At 40.1% G+C, this 17,241-nt stretch overlaps 1 protein-coding gene across 4 annotated transcripts in view; it reads left to right on the plus strand.

Annotated features, from left to right (window-relative positions):
* The first annotated feature begins 2,590 nt into the window (after positions 1-2,590).
* TLL1 (tolloid like 1) overlaps positions 2,591-17,241 on the plus strand; it is a 203,636-nt gene continuing 188,985 nt past the window's right edge. For 2 of the 4 annotated variants that reach the window (XM_026485645.4, XM_048212228.2), the window contains exon 1: positions 2,591-3,468. In XM_026485645.4, the coding sequence (XP_026341430.3) occupies positions 3,300-3,468 (169 nt within the window). In that variant the 5' untranslated portion in view covers positions 2,591-3,299. The other 2 variants (XM_044379240.3, XM_044379241.3) reach the window with 2 other exon arrangements.

Below are 17,241 nucleotides of genomic sequence, written 5' to 3' on the forward strand. Positions count from 1 at the left end.
TGCGGAGTCTGACCCAAGTCTCCATCTCAGGACCTTGAAATCCTGACCTGAGCATAAACAGAGTCAGACGCTTAACCACTATGCCACCTAGTCGCCCCGAAAATACACATTTCTAATTCACATTATCCACAGGGCAAGTTTATTTTAATTACTGTGATAGCAAACAGTATATACCAACTGGCATCGAGTACCTCTTGCTTCAGCTCTCTTGGGTGGCTTTATTGCCTAGATTGCTGGGGGCTGATTGGGTCCCGCTACAGGTGGTGATGGTGGTTAGGGGCAGTTGCCCCCTAGAAGCCAAGGTTACCTCAGCACGTGTCTTACTAAACGAATCAAACGCCTCTTTTTATCTTCCTGAGGTGACTGGATTCACATACTCTACATGTTTGTGGCTGCATTCTGACTGAGCATTCAACTCGTTGCTCACATGCATATTCTTGTTTTTCGTTTTCTTCAAATCCTTGCAAATTTATGTTTTTTTTAATGGGCAGAGCAAAATCTGTTGTTAGTTTGCAATCATAGCTACTATAGAAATAAAATTTAAAGGTAGGGATTTTATTACTGTCGAGTTAGATTTAATAAATATATTTTAAAATAATATAAGTAAATCAGGGATTGAGGCCTAGGAGATTGTGGTGTAAATAACTATTCTCTACAGCTATTTTAGGCATAAAAAAACATTTCTAATTTTGGATTTAAGGTTTTACTATGTCAATCATTCTAAATCTAGAATGTAAATTTATAAAATTGTGAAACTAATGATAAATTTTGTAAGAAATCCGTAGTAAGTACCATTATATAATGAGACAGATGTCCCTATATGTTAATTTTTTTTTTTTTTTCAGGAAAAATGAACATACTAACTCCTGCAAAGTAAGTGATGCTTCGGTAATCTCCAGGTACAAACTCTTGCAAATTTACCTACGGTAAAATAGTCTAAAGAGATATTTGCAGTCATCGAGATTAACAAGGGACATTTTCAAGATTTGGGGATAGCAAGTAGGGGTGGTTTCAGCAGCTCAAGAACAAGGATCCTCTAAAGGAAAGTTGCATTTTCCGGGCTTTCAGAAGGGCTAAGCAGAATACCTTCTTGTTTAGCCCTGCACTAGAGCAATACCATTATTAATTATGCAAACCTTTTTTTTTTGGATGGGTAAAAGAATTTGAGAATGACTCAGCAAGAGATTTCAAAATCAAATACCTCTATCTACTTATTGAACACGTTCTTTTCAGATCTGCTCTCTGTTCTGTGACCTGGGGTTAAAAGTTTGAGATCTACAGAGGGAAGGCTCCATTACTGCATTGGCCTCCGAGAAAGCCCCAGTTTTGCCAGGAATATCAAATCAGTTCTACCAAGTCCTCCCATCCTTTTAGTCTTAGTTTAAGTTGGAAATAGATGATACTTCTTCAAGTTTAGCTTCCGATTTTTCTTTAACAACCACAAAACCTGGTCAAATCCCCTAACCTAACTGGGTCTACCTGTCAAAAGTATGTGTGTGGGTGGGAGGGTGGTTACTTTCACATTTTCATCTAGACAACACTGTATATTGATGGTAACTTGGAAAAGGGGGACATTTAAATGTTAAAGATGTAAAGCCAACAGAAGATTTTTTTACAAGTCCCTGCTAAAGTGACAGTTCAAGATTTAGTTGGAAAAGGCAAGACTCCCAATCACCAGTCTGGGGGAGGAGAAGTCCTCTCACCTATTTTGGAAACTACTTGCAGATGTGGGGAAACCACTGAATTGCTCACAACAGGGGTTTTGCAGAGATTTCCTCTGATTTTTTTTCCTTCCCAATTTCCCACAACCTGTGTTTGTCTTGCGTCTGCTAGGCTGACATGTGGTTTACCTCGCTGATCCTGCTGCCAGGTTTTACACACTCTCCTCAGAAGTAAAACAACTGAAGCCGAAGGATACTGAGCAACTCCGGGCATGGGCGCCAGAACTGTCACAGAAAATTTGCTTCCCGAGTATTCCTTCCAACTTCCCTTCCTGCGCCCACGTGAGCCATAGCGCCAGCCCATCAGCAAGGTCTTAGCGTTTCCTGCTGCTGCAATCTGTAACTTGATTTTGGATTTTTTTTTTTTTAATTGCAGTTCTGGGGATCTTAGTTCTTAGCAAAACTTCATTGGTTGGGGGACTTTTAAAGCAGTCTATTTCCTCACCCAAGTCCGCGAAGGCTCAGACACTTTTCCTCCATTCCCGGGCTGCGCTAAGGTTAAACCGCAGCAAAGGAAAGAAACACACACCCGCTGTTTATTTGGGGGGAGGGGAAGTAGAGGTTTGCAGCTAAGTTATCACGATCCTTCGCGCCACCCCCGGTCTGGCACTCTTGGCTGACACGTACATCATCTATTAATTGCTGTTCGCGGACGCAGATACATAATATATTCATTTTTATCTTTAGTCAAATATAAATGGAATTGTCAGCGCGCTCGTGTCTGTTTGTTTGTATAAGGCTATCAAAAGAAGTCAGAGAGGAGGCTGTGGCCCGGATCCTGACCCTGATTGTATGAATAAGTAAGCAGGATGCAAGTGATTGGGTTAGATGCTGCGAAGATTTTTTTTTTTTTTTCAAGTTAGGAAGAGGGTAAAAAGACAGCCTGGGGTGGGGTGGGGGAGGCAAACGGTGCATCCCCAAATCCTCACACTTTTGCTCTTTTCAGTCAGTTGCTTTGCTGGCTTCTGTAGGCTTTTAAGGTCTCGCCGCGTAGAAATGCCTGCCCCCCACCCCCTTCCTCGGTCTCCCCTTTCAGTTCAGATGTGCTGATGTGCAGACCGGATTCATCTTCCCCGAGCGGCGGCGGCGGCGGCGGGCGCAGGCGGCGGCGGCAGCTCGCGCTCTACCGCCGGGTCCTGGCAGCGGCGGGGGCGCGGCGCGGGAGCCCGAGCTTCGGTGGCAGCTAAGCCCGCGGGGCGCCGCTCGCCCAGCCGCGGCCGCGGGAAGTTCGGCCGCCAGAAGGACGACCTGGCAGGCAGCGAGCGCCCGCTCCGCCAGAGCCGAGTTTGCCCGCAGCTGCCCCTCCCCATCTCCCGGAGCCGAGCTCCTTACCTGCCCTCCGCCCACCCGCGGGCCCCTAGCCAACTTCTCCCTGCAACTGGGGGTAACAGGCACTTCTTGCCCTCTCTACTGTCCCGACGGCATCCGTATGTCTCCGGACACCTGAACACCCCAGTGTCGGCGAGGAGCCTCCCGGTAGGGAGAGGAGCACCGGTTCCCCTCGCACCGCACATCAGCGCGGACCGCGGACGCCTCACCTCCGGGTCCCGTCCCTTCCTTTTCCTCCAGGGGAAGAGGATGGGGTTGGAAACGCTTCCCCCGAGGATGCTCGTGTGGCTGGTGGCCTCGGGGATTGTTTTCTACGGGGAGCTTTGGGTCTGCGCTGGCCTCGATTATGATTACACTTTTGATGGGAACGAAGAGGATAAAGCGGAGACGATAGATTACAAGGACCCTTGTAAAGCCGGTAAGTGCCTCTCGGGACGGTGGCTTGCGGGGGGCCGCCGCGCGCTGGATTTCCGAGGGGTGGCGGTGGGAGCTCACCTGTTTCCTTCCCTCTCTCGCCAGCCCCTCCGTCGCTCCATCTCTTGCCCTCTTTTCCTTCCCCACCCCACCCCCAAGTGGCAGTCGCCAGGGCCCGAGTTGACTGGAGTTCTGTGCTAGTGGGATCGAATGCCAAGCTCCCGGTTTCCAGTTTGGAAAAAACGTCCAGAGTTCGGATTCCCTTCCCCTCCCCCAGCAAAATGAAACAAGCCGTAAACATAGCTGGCTTGTCGTGGGTTTTAAATACCAGCACTCGGCGGGCTATATGCATCTGGAGGGGACTACACGTCCTCTTTGTTCCAGGGTGCGGTTCCCCAGTGTTCGCCTGAGATCGAGTTGGTTAGAGTTCCCCAAAAGATGGGTGGGGATGGAATTGCTACCTCGGGACACCTTTGCTCCCTCTCTTGCCAGGGGTTTCACGTGTGGGATCCAGGAGAGAAGGGGATTGTGACGACCTTGGAAGCTCTCACGCTAGATGGAATTCAAATGCATTTGCCCATTTAAAAGAAACCTTAAAAAAAAGAGTCCAAGTTGTTACCCCATTCAAACTTGCGCCTTCCTTCCTGTGTTCACCCCCGGGAACTGCAGTTTGACCTGCACTGCCTGAAGCTCAGCTTCTCCTCGCGCGTTCCGGAGCGCCCCGGGACCCTCCCTCTCCCCCACGCGGCCAGTGCCTCTGCGGGTCTCCGCTCGCGCTCTGGGCGGCGCTTCACTCCTGCCGCCCCAGGTCCGAGCCGCACGTGCCGCCGCCGGCGACCACGTGAGCGCGGCGTCCCGGGACTCCAGGGGCCTCCAGGTCCCTGGCCCTGCGGAGTTGAGGTTGAGGTGACCCGAATTCATTGTGGACTCACGACCAACTTCGGAAGGAAGGTTACCAGGGTTGCTGGGGCCGACTTCGTAGAGTTGTTTGTAAGCTGAAGGCACGTTCTGTCCCATCTCTAGAGGTGTGGGCTTTGGCGAAGCAAAGAGGAAGGGAGTGAGTGGGCAAAGTACCCAAACTACCTCTGCCTCTGCGGATTCTGTGCGGGCTTGGTCGGTATGTGACTGCGATTTCTTTCCCTTTCATAGCCAGGTAATCCTTATTCAACCTTTCTTGGTCCTGAAGGAAGGAGAAACGCACACAGTGAAGGAAAATGCTGGAAATTCCCTTGTTAATTTGTACCGTTGATGACACATTGCTCTGACAAGGAACTTACGCGTGTTCCGTGCACACTATCAGATCTTTCTTGGTGCGCTTTTACTGGAGATGGTTATTCAAAACTTGGAGTAGCTTAGTAGAGACTTGTCAGTCTGGAACTCAGAATTGTGATTTAATTCAGTTTTGTTTATGTTTCCTCCTATCACCTTTAACATTCAGTCTATCCCACCAGAAGTTTCTTAGGCCTTCCCGGATGGTTTGGGGAACAAGACACCATTCTGCTGTGATGGGTGACTAGTGGCTGGACAGCTAGAATTCAGTACCACATAACTCCCCAAACATACTTTTTATTGAGAAATTAATTTTGAATCATGTTTGCAACTGGGTGAAAATTGTGTACTTTCTTGTGTAAGGTTGATGTGAAGTGTTATTTCTAAAGATTGTCCAGGAAAATATCTATTCTGATGCTTTGATGTATGAAAGATTTGACCAGCTATTAATATGAAAAGAACAGTGCATATGTATACATTGGCTTGATTTCAGGAAAATAAGTATAGTTTTCTATACAGATTCAAGTAAAAGTTTATGCCTTTTAAAAATCATTAATTTCATATATGAATATAAGAAGTGTCAAAAATTAGCTAATGCTATTTTCAGAAATTTTGTTGTTTAGGCTTACATTAGAAATTGTCCAGAATAAGGTTCTGTGAACATAACTTTTTTTTTTAAGAATGTTTTTGATTTTAAAATTTAAGTGATTGCACCCTGTGTATTGAAATCTGCCTCAAGCATAAATGTTTATTATCCTCAGCAAATGAACAACTAGGACAAGAAAAAAAAACCCTTTAAGAGCATTTACTTTTGTTTTTTCTTTAATACTGGTTTATTCTAGAGCATAACCTTTGAGTGCAATAGGCATACCTATGTATATGTGTATATTGTATATGTATAATGAAAGAAAAATAAGAATGGCCCAAGTGGAAGGCTGAGAAGTATATCCAAAATCTGAGATCACTTTTTAAATGGTCAGCCCTGCTTTTTAAATTTAGTGACATGAAAGGCTTTAATTTACCATCTTGGCTAAAGAGTAGCAAAATCTTTATTTTTGTCTTTTCTTTTTCTTTCTTCTTTTTTTTTTTTGTGGCCTCCTTTTGGCACTGTATAAGACAAGTAAAAGTTGTAATAACAGGAAAAAAATTAAATAGCACATTGAACTCCCAAGCAAGATTCAAAAAAGGTCACTAAAATAAGAAAGATGAGGACAGATATGTGAAAGAAGGCCACACAAAAGCAAGAGAGGGTGCTCTCCAGATTCTGGGGCCCCTTTGATCTGCCCTTTCCAAAGAGCAGAGTGGAGGGCATGGACCATAAAATAAAGTGTCCTTTCTGAACTTCTCTAGCAAGATCCTAATTTTCCTCAAAGTATACAATGGCTTGATGTCATAATGACTAACATAGCTTTATAGTTTCAAAGCATTTTTAAGTACATTATTTCAGCTTAACACAACAGCCCAATATGGTGGAATTTGTTAATCTTCCCATTACACAGATAGGAAAACAGATGCTCCAGAAGGTCAACTAGTTGTTAATTATCCAGAACTTGATTTGAAGTCTCCTGGCTGCAAAACCTGGCATGAAATTAGATAGATGGATAGATAGATAGATAGATAGATAGATGAAATAATTACACTGCATTCTTAGCTGGCCTTTTGGAGGCCTTCCTTGAAATGCAAACAATAAAAATTTGTCCAGGTTTACCTAGAGTCTAGACTAATAGAAGTGCAGTTACTTTCATATCTGATAAGCATGAAATGACTAAGAACATAGTTTCATCTTTTCCAAACCCAATTACAATATAAAGGCTTTGAGGAAAGAGATCATACCTAATTTTTAATGTTTATCATAGGAATAGAATACCACTGTTTGTATCTAGTAAGTTCTCAATTCCTTCTCAATATCTATAGACTATAAATATTGATATTTATCCCTTTTCTACAGACTTCTAGCCAGTAATGTTACCTGAGAAGAAATATTCTTAATGTAACTTGTTAATATATTTGTGAAACAATATAATTTTATACCTATGAGAACTCTAATTTCAAGTGCATGAAACTATTAGACAGAAAGGAAGCCTTGTGTTAATGTAATTGAACTTTCACTTAGAAAGATAATTTGGTATAAGTGAAAGTAGGTGAGTTAGTGCAGCACAACTTCAGATGTATTTATATAGCCGAATCCATTAGGACAGAATATAGGTAATTAATCTCTCTCTCTCTAGATAAACACAAAGATGCAGATAATTCAAAGGGATATCTGATTGTCTTTCTTCAGCATAGTACATAGTCATCTGAGTTTGCAATCTTACTCTCTCTAGTTCAGAAGGTTCCTGAGGGACACTGGGAAGCTGATGCTGCAGGAAGTCATTCCAGAACAGAGATTGAGGTATCCCGTTTCAGTGTTGTACTGTTCCAATAGGTGTTAATCAGAGTATTAATATCTGTGAAGAGCCTGGGCAAATTCAGTGTGCAAGTTAATCTCCCAGATTTGTCTGGAGATTACCTGGAAAAACAGAGACCTGATAAACCAACTCTGTATTCCCTGCCTCCCTCCCTTCCTTCTTTTCTCTTTTTGTATTTAAGGGGATATCGGGAAAGCTCAGGCAATGCAAATAAAATATGTAATAAAGGGGATTGAAGAATTTAGTATTTTGAATGATAGGTAGAGGCTGAGAAGACTGATGACGTAGAATGTTTGTCTAGAAGCTTGTCTTTATCCTTTTGGACAAGTGTGAATACCCTGAAAAAAAAAAAAAAAACAAGAAAGCTATCTTGAATCTTCTGAGTAAATGTCTCCTTTTCCTGGAAAAAAACCCAAACATGATTAAAGGTCAGTGACTTGCAAGGTTATATTTGCCTTTAGAGTGGCATATGCAAGCCTGTTTACATAGAAATAGGCTTTTGGCCTCATAAAAGATTCTTCTTTCTGCTGTTCTTTATAATCAGTGTCCCAGGGTCCTACAATACTGATTCTTGGGATGATTTTCCTAAGTTTATAATCTCTTGGTAAGATCCTCTCATTCTTTTGGTCCTCAGTATACTTCCTAGCTTCAGAGTCAGCCTCCTAGGTATGACATTTTAGAATTTGATGTTCAACCCTGTGTTGACTTAATTCTTTCCTAATATTAAATATTGACGCGTATATTTCTTGGTCAGCACCTCTGTCGGTTGCCAAACCCTCATGTTGCAAATGCGTTTCATAGAGCGGCTTCTCTTCACCAGCCTCTCTTCTTTTTTAGTTTTCATTCCTTAGATCTTGTTTTTTCTTTTTCCTCCTCCTGCTTCTGATGCCAACTCGGAGGTGGCCAAAGTACAGTTTTTGCAAAAGGGATGGGTAGACATTATGTTCTGTATATTTGAATTCTGTTCATCATTAGCCAGTAGTGATTCTGTCACCCTTCTTGTGAGGATCCACATCCATTTTTGGCCCACAAATGGCAGTTCCTGTTACTAGCTATGAATTAGATAGACTATTTCTTTTCTTAAATATATCCCCATAGAGTCAGCCAGCTTTGAAGCTCCTTTTTGTTTGTTTACACATAGTCCCCTGAGATCTGCCTATTTTTTGCCCCCAATGAGGGTACTGTCATTTGCAAGTTCAAAATCTAGCTGGAATCCCTTCACTGAGGCAGTTCGGGTAGTAATTAATGGAATCTTTATGATTTCTAGCTTAGTAGGTGCTGTTTGAGGCCTCCCTTCTCTGTTTAGGCCTCCTTAGTCTATGGTGGAACCGTTTAAAGTGTGTAAGAGCCCCTCAAAGGCTTTTTGAGAAAGTTAGTATATAATTCCACACTTTTCCTCTTGCCATCATGATGGCTCACTTTTCTATGAAAGCCTAATGTATGTCATGTATCGTTTCTTCTGCAGAAACCATATTGTCTTCCCTTGTGGTATATGTAAGAATCCTATTTTTGTACATCTTAGCAGTTTCCCCTGATTTAAAATTTAGTCTCACTTGCCTGTAGTTAACATCACATTCTTTGTGAACCTTAAGAACGTTAGTCACATTAATGATCCCTTAGGCCTCTTCATCAGCAAGTGTATTGGACAGAGGTTAGCCTTTAAATTTTTCTAGAGCTCAGGTAGATGTTATCAGGAGCTAGGGATGTACTGTCATTACTTTTTTTCTTTTTAGAGTATTATCTATTGTTTTTAATAGTACTTTGGACCCATCTGCTTAAAACATTTAAAACTAGGACCTCCCTAAGCTTTTCTAAGAATGCTTGGAAAAGATAGAGGTAAATAATCCATTTAAAACGTGGCCTTGCACATCCTGCTGGGACCATCTGGTGTCTGGGGAGGTGGGGGAAGGGGGCCATGCTGCTCCCCTGAACTGTAGGAAAGCCCCCTGCAGCATCTTGAGCCCACAGCTAGGCCTGGGCCAGGCCGAGGCTCAGGTGCCTGGCAAGGTTTCTGGGGATGTAGGCTATCCTCTACTGGGGGAATTTTGAGGCCTCTTACAGTTCTTTCATATTCCAAGATCTGGAATTAATCCTGGACTTATCCTTCCTAAATGAAGGAGTGAAGAGTCCTCTCCGCAACCCTGGATCCAGTAGAATGATTTAGCAATATGGCTTAGTGGTTTATTTCCTTTAGTTATCTATTGAATAATGATGCTTAGGGAGGAACATTAAAAAAAAATTTATAGCCTTACAGCTATGGAAGGAATTGCATAGAATGTGTTCTTTCCCAGAAAGCAGGAGGGAGGGAATCCCTTGCTTTTTATTTAGTTCTTGCCATTGTCAGCCCTGCAAATGGGATATTGACTATTAGATTTGAGACATTGTGGGTTGGCTAATGGAATGCTTGTTTTGTCAGCTCTTTACAAAATGTGTGCTAATCCTGTCAAGCTGTTTTAAGGAGCTCAGCTATATATTTGTATTAAGAAGTATTGTAAATTAGGTGTTAATTGAAATCCAGAAAGTGAACCAAGCCGGCTTACTCAGCTCCTCTCTTGCAATTTACATTTATAGTTTGAGCTAAAGTATTTGCTATGGGCCCTATTAAAAAAAAAAAAAAAACTTCCTTGAATGACAATAATTCTAAAAAGTTGAAACCATACATTAAGGTCAGAAGCGCTTCCACATATATTATTTTTCCCAAGCAAAATCTAATGTTGTATATCAGTATCCTACTCAAAGCATGCACCTTACTGTTTAAAAAAGATATTTCAACAGTTTTTAACACACTACACCATTTTACAAACCAGGGGAGTGATGTGGGGATGGAGTCACAAAGCATACGTTTACTCTCGGCATTTGATATCTTTCCTGTGTTGTGAACTTCCTATTGATGATATTTAATTCGTGTGTTGGGGGAGGCAGAGGTGGAGGTGTCGGAGGGTAGAAGTTTCTTCATTCTTTACATTTCTCATCTGTGTTCAACTGCTAGCACATGGATTGTGTTACACAGGGACTCCTCGAATGGCCCCTGGCCTCGGAGCCCATCTCAGCATTTTTGAGCTCTGTTCTTTGGCCATGAGTGGATTTGAAGTGTGTATTAGGGTAATGTCTATTCTTGAGCAGCATTGGGAACCCCCTTGGCATCAGTTCTGTGGACTAGCGATACTGAAAGGATGGTGCTCCAGTCCTCTGGGCTGATCTTTCTGACCACAAGTACCTGGTAGATGAGAGTTTGTGATATATTTTTTAAATATTTTATTTATTTATTTGAGAGAGAGAGAGAGAGCATGAGCAGGGGGAGGGGCAGAGGGAGAGGGAGAAGCAGGCTCCCCACTGAGCAGGGAGCCTGATGTGAGGCTTGATCCCAGGACCCTGAGACTTAGACCTGAGCCAAAAGCAGATGTTTAACCGACTGAACCACCCAGGTGCTCCGAGAGTTTATGATATTTTCTGTTTTGTAGTCAGATTATTGTGTTATTAAGTATACCTCATAGGTGAAGCTAAACTTTTGAAATACCCCAGGAAAGAACATCATGCGTAACTAGAAAACAGCCGCGTGGAGAACTTTCCAGAGAATGAATTCTTGGACCCCATCGACTTCACATATCTAGGAATTGCCTTTGTGACTCGTGTCAAAATAACATAGTTCCTATTTTCACATTAAACAATTTAAATGGTTTCCTATCTTCACTGTATCTCCATCAATTAATATTATTGTTACCCCTTTTGGACCCATGCGGAAACAGACTCAGAAGGTTCAGCGGCCAGACTGTCATGACAGTTGCTAAGTGGCGAGAACTTGAACCCAGGTTCTGTATTTCAGATGCCTTTCTTTCTTTGAATGCCAGGCACTGGCTTTTCAGCCAGTACAAATGTACTCAGACTGGCAATTGAAGTGATGGTGTTTGTGCCATGGGCATCTATCCACTGCAGCAAATATTTTCTTTGGTGAGAATACATCTTGTCTTCGATATTCTTGCATTTTTTGACCCATCTACTGTATTGTCAGAGTAAGGCCGGTATTTTCAATTGCATGGAATATAGGGCAGACCCTAGTCCCTTCCAAAAGAGTATTCTCTAAGTGTGGAGAGTTGCAAATGGCATGCCCACTGATGTATGGGACAAATAAAAATGCATATGATTAATTTTAATAGAGTTAGAGAAATATGTGAGTGCTAAATAGTGTCAGGGAGACACTGCTGCCCATTGTGTCAAGTATTTAATTGTGACAGCAGGCTCTTCATGTCTATTAAGGCAGAGGCTGAGCTGGATTTGAGCAGAACTCCGTCATTAGTGTCCCGTTCTTGGCAGGGGTTTTGACGTTTTGTGTGGTATGTGTTAAACTGTTTCACACTTTAGATTTGCTGTCTGAGTATTCATTCAATGCATGATTATGAGCCCATAAAGAGTGTGAAGAACATCCTTTCAAATGCAGGCGATGCAGGAAAGTGGTTTACTGTGTACATTATGTATGTAAATGATGTGTGAATGCCTTTGAGAAAACAAATATGCTGTGAGAAGGTTCTTAAATAACTTTATCTTTTCAATCCTAACTTGTCTAAAAGCCCTAAGGTCAAAAGCTTGAAAGCTTTGGGGGATCATAGGGTTAACTAAACTTCTTAGAACTCCAGTGTGGTTTCCTAAGACTAGGAAGTCTGGCATGTTCAAAATATATACTTCATGTAATATTTACTAAATTACAATTTCTTTGAAGAAAACATGCTACTTTTAGCAAATTATCATGTATTCTAGGAGGAAGAGTTCCTGCTTGTATTTTTTTCTCAGACAAATGGGTAAGAACAGAATCTGGTGAAACAGGCTTCCCTTTTCTGTTTTCTTCTTTTCCAAACCTAAGAACCAAGGGGATGTTTTTCTTTTATATGTACTTTTTAGTCCCAGGGGAAGAAATAGTATATATCTGGACCTGGGTAGACTGTGGCCTGCAGGCAGCGACCAGGGGAGGAATAATTAGGATTTGCCATTTGGAATGGGTAACGGAAGTAATGACCTAAATCAGGGGTTTGTGTTGCCTTCTGTTTCTGTGGGGAAAGAGATTTGTGAGATTTGCTGGGTAAACTGGTGACCAAGAGTCAAATACAGAAAGAAAGATTTGATTATAAGATACACCTCCAGTGTGTCCAGGATTAAAACATTTACAGTAGGAAGAGATTTCCAGTGTGTGTAATGATGGGAGGGGCTACATATACAAAACTGTATGCAGTATGAAGAAAGTACCCTATAACATATCTTATTTCTATATTGAATGATACCTGTAGCTTAGTGTTTTAAGATAACTTACCATATGTCACCCACTGGTAGAATCAGAATTTGAATCCAGTACTTTGGATTCCGTGTGTTGCCATGCTGCCACTGCTGATGCTGCTTCTTCTTCCTCTCTCTCTCCCTCTCTCTTATGGATAGGTACATTTTTGAAAATTGGGGTTGGTTTCAAAAATTATTTTTTAAGATTTCAGGGAGACAGAATAGTGCATCTGTTAAAAACTTGGGGTCTGGAGTGAGTTGGGCATGGCTTCTAATACCAGACCCACCATATGGTAACTGTGTGTGGCTTTTTGCAACCCCTTTTATGCTTCAGTTTTCTGATCCATTTTATAAATGGAGATGATGCTACAATCCTCATGGTGTTATTACATGAATGGAAAGTAAAAATCGCTCTGTCTGGAACATAGTAAACACTGTATAATTTTTACTCATAGTACCAAAAAATAGAGAGGAGGTAGAGGATTTTTTTTTAATTGCAATACTTATTTGTGGGAAGATGATCTTTTAAAAAACATATGTAGATAAAGTTCTTTTTTCTTGTCATATATAGAAATGAGTTCATACCTCAAGTCCTCTAAATCTTGCATTTGAGAGGTTAAATCCCCACATGGAAAGGTAAGGAAGGTTTGGAAAGGTAACCGGGATAACCAATATACACATTTCTCTGTGTTGTTCTCTTGGCTATTTCCTCAAATGCTTAATAGACCCAAAATATATTGACAATTTTCAATTCACATTGACTGATGTGTGAATAGAATCTTGGCTATATAGTCTTTCAGTAATTTCTGGTACAGATTTTATTTGCCATCTGGATTAACTTGAAGAGCTTACATACTCACAATCCTATGTTTACACAGATCTAAGTTTAAGCACATGGCTCTACGCTACAAATATTCATAAATTCATCAAACCTTTATTGAACACTTACTGTGGATGAAACATGGATTTATCCTTGGAATTCCAGAAGGATGAAATATGATACAATGCCTGCCCTGGTGTAAAGTTTTAACTTTATCATTTTTAGGTAGATAATGTTTTCTGTATAAATAGTTGCTTATATATTAATCGCTTAACTGTATGCTAAAGTTATTTCAATTTATACATTTGAAAATGGGTACTATTATAAATTGTGACGATTGAGATATGTATTCTTATAAATTTTTCCCAAATTTTCTTTACTCATGATATATGAAGAATAAAGCTTTGTGAAGAACGTAAAAACTTCTAAGAAAGTACTATGCAGACTTTGTTATTTGGCAGTGGATGGGGTTGGGATGTAACCAATAATTACTGATGTAATTATTTGGAAGAAGTCTGTATTGGTAATATGATTTCCATTTATTTTTCTCAGATTGCTTGATTTAGAAATTTCAACTTCTTTTTGTCCTATTTTCCCACAGTATCTACTAGAGTACATTTCTGCCCTTCACACAGTATCTTTATCCTTAAATATATTTAAATGTACATGGTTGACTTTTTCTTTGTTTACAGGTCCAGGAGAAGCAAAAACAAATAGTAAATGAAAAAAAAAAAAGTCTAGTCTTTTCACTTGCAGTATTCTACTGTGGTTTTGAAAAGCAAATATAAGTTTGCTTTCTTTAAATAATTCTGTGTGGGTAGTGGTATGGCGATTGGAAAACAAACTGGATTGGTAATAAGAAATGTAATTTCCACTATTGGCTCTGCTGTTGTATTTGTGTGTAACCTTGGGGATGTCCCTTGATTTTCTGGGACCACAGTCTGTGAGGTTTAGAAATCTCTAAGACTGTCCAAGCTACAAAGCTTTCTGAACCTTCGTGTCCCTGACATCAGAAGTAAGAGCTCTTCTGAAGTGGTACCAGGAAGTTGCAGGGCCAATGGCCTGTACTGTTCATTGAGAGGGAAGGGAAGATACTTACACTTCTCCAGTGGGCGCTTTTTGTTAAGGGCCCCCTCAGGTTTCTCATGGCTCCAGCCAAATCCTGGCAACCAACAGACTGCAGCTGCAATCACTGTGTAACTCCTTGACTTGACTTTGTCAAAATTATCATTGAAAGCATTTATGCATAATTTCCCATTCCTCTTTTCCAGCCTCAGTCCATCAGCAAAAAATTTGTCAAAACAGTGACCAGGCATGCAGGCATCACCTATATGCTTTTCAGAATTTGTTAGTCTCACATTACCATTAGAATCGAATGTTGCTCTATCTGTTTCATGGGAGAGATGATTGCTTGTCAGATGTGCAGAAAATGACCAGTGGATGGCGAAAATTCAGTTCTTTCAAGATTGAGGTCAATATTCATAATGGAGAGAACAAGAGCTATAGGCAAAGAATCTATGGGATAGTTTTTCTGGCTTAAAGTATTTTATGAAATATACAATATATTAAAAGATACATTCTTTTATCAAGTATCACATATCTGTCCTGAAAACATTCTTCCATTTGGCACAAGTGTATATTGTTAAATTATCTCTATAAAATTCAGTTTCACAACCAATTTATCTGAATTGTTTAGTAAAGAACTACTTTTTTCATCATAAGTTAATTTATTTTATGTATTCATAGTTTTTTTTTTATGAAGAGTCTCAAATTCTCAAACAAATCATTGCCAGACAAAGTTCTCATTCTTGAACTTTTATAATAGTAGAGAATGAACTTCAGTAGAAATTAGAATCGTGAAGCTAGGTAGTGTTGTTTTACTTAAAGAGCACTGGATATTGTGTCAGGAGACTTAGGTGCAAGTCTCGGGTCTTCTGTGTTTAATTCTATTATTTTTGTCTACTTACTTAATGCTGCTGAACTTAAATTTTCTCATTTGTAATATGGGGATAGTGTTACCTCATCTATGAAACAAGTAAGGGTTAAATGCATAAGTGTGATGTACTGTACAGATGTAAATTCATACAACCAATATTTTGCACCCGGTGTATTTCAGGAAGATGGGGGGATACTAATAAGATGTGTCCCCTCCTATAATGATTTCAATATCTACCAGAAGAAAAGCAACAAACATTTCAGTAATCAGTATGGAAGTACAGTAAACAAAATATCATGGTAACATGGAGGAAGGAATGCATTAATTATTTTTGGGATTGGGAAGGCTTCTCAGGGAAGGTGGCATTTGAGTTGAATCTCAGTCTTATAAGTTTTTCTCCTGGACAAAAAGGTGGTGCAAAACCTTATAGAGTCAGATAGCTAAGGTTAAGAACTGAAGCTGTGAAGATTCATGGAATTTTATGAAAGAAGAGGTGATAGAGAAGGTGGTAAATAGTCTAACATGGGTAGTGCAGAGGGTATGTAAGGGTTTGTGCTTTGGCAAGAAATGATTTGGGAAGGTGTGGTGTAAAGGATTTTTAATGCCCAACGAGAGGGTGGTGGTGATCCTGATCCCCTTTGCAGCAGGATGGGAATTTACTGGAAATTTAGATCAGGTTACTGGCTTGATAACAACCTTATTTTTTAAAGATAAGTGAGGATGTAAAGAATGGTCTGATATGGTAGCTGTAGGAAGTAAGGAGCAGGTGGGAGCAGAGAGACTTGTTACAGCTATGGTAAAAATAGTGGCAAGTATTGATGGGTGTTTACATTTGTACTGTAGCAGTAGTTATAGAAAAGAGGGATTAGATTTAAGAGACCAGTCACCGAATGGATGGCCTTGGGGTGAAGATCAGAGGGTAGAAGAAAAGGAGGACTCAGAGATGATGTCTCCATGGCTGTACACTTGAGTGACTGGAGAAACAGGGATACGAAAAAGCTAAGTGAGAAACACAGAATAAAAACAAAACAAAACAAAATGAAACAGTTTGTCCTTTGTAAAGCAAATAAATTTGGTTTTAAGATCCCTTTGAGCTGCACATACCTGATGTTTATTATCATAGGTCCCCTCATGTTGTTATTCTTCAGGGGTATATTGGTTATATTTGGACTTTTGTGTTCTTTGTTAACTTTGAAATCAACTGTCATGTCCCACTGTTTAGCTTGGAATTGCCTTGAACCTATGGATTAATTTAGAAAGAATTATTTTTATGATATTGAGTCTTCTAATCCATGAACTTGGTATGTATCTACATTTGTTTAGGCTTTCTTTAATACTGTTTAACAACATTTTTAGTATTTTTAACTATAAATTTTTTTCTGCGTGTTTTGACACATTTATTCATATATTTTCTATTTTTTGATGACATAAATGTACTCATTTTATAAACTTTTTTTTAAGCCATTTGCTGCTGTTGTGTAGAAATGTATTTAATTTTTGATATGTTTACTTTTTACTGTAAATCCTTGCCAATCTCTCACTCATATTAATAATTTATCGATATATTCTTCACACAGGCAATCAACTCATCTGCAGTAAGCCTGTAGCTTTGTTTCTTCCTTTACAATTCCTATGCTTTTAATTTAATTTAATTTTCTTGCCTTATGTGCTGATAGTCTTCCAGTGTTATTTGGAAATGATGACTTAGGGCTAGATTACTCTCTTCTCAATTTTAAGTAGAATGCTTGAAATTATTTCTTAACTATGTTATTTGGTGTCTTTAAAAAATAGATACTTTTTATCAGATTAAAGAATTTTACTTTTACTGAGATGATATGATTATTTTTGTTTTGCCAGTTAGTGTGGTGTATTAGAATAATTGATGTACTACTAATGTTAACCCACTTTACATTTCCGGGATCAACCCAATTTAAACATTATTCTTTTTAAATCCTTGTATTCTGTTTATTGATGTATACCTTAGAATTTTTGTTTTTTTATTCATTAGTTAAATTGGCCTGATTTCTTTTACTGTTCTTGTTGGGTTTTGGTGTCAAGGTCGTGTTGGGGTCATAAATACTC

The sequence above is a fragment of the Ursus arctos genome, unplaced genomic scaffold (assembly GCF_023065955.2).
Source record: "Ursus arctos isolate Adak ecotype North America unplaced genomic scaffold, UrsArc2.0 scaffold_11, whole genome shotgun sequence".
NCBI lineage: Eukaryota > Metazoa > Chordata > Mammalia > Carnivora > Ursidae > Ursus > Ursus arctos.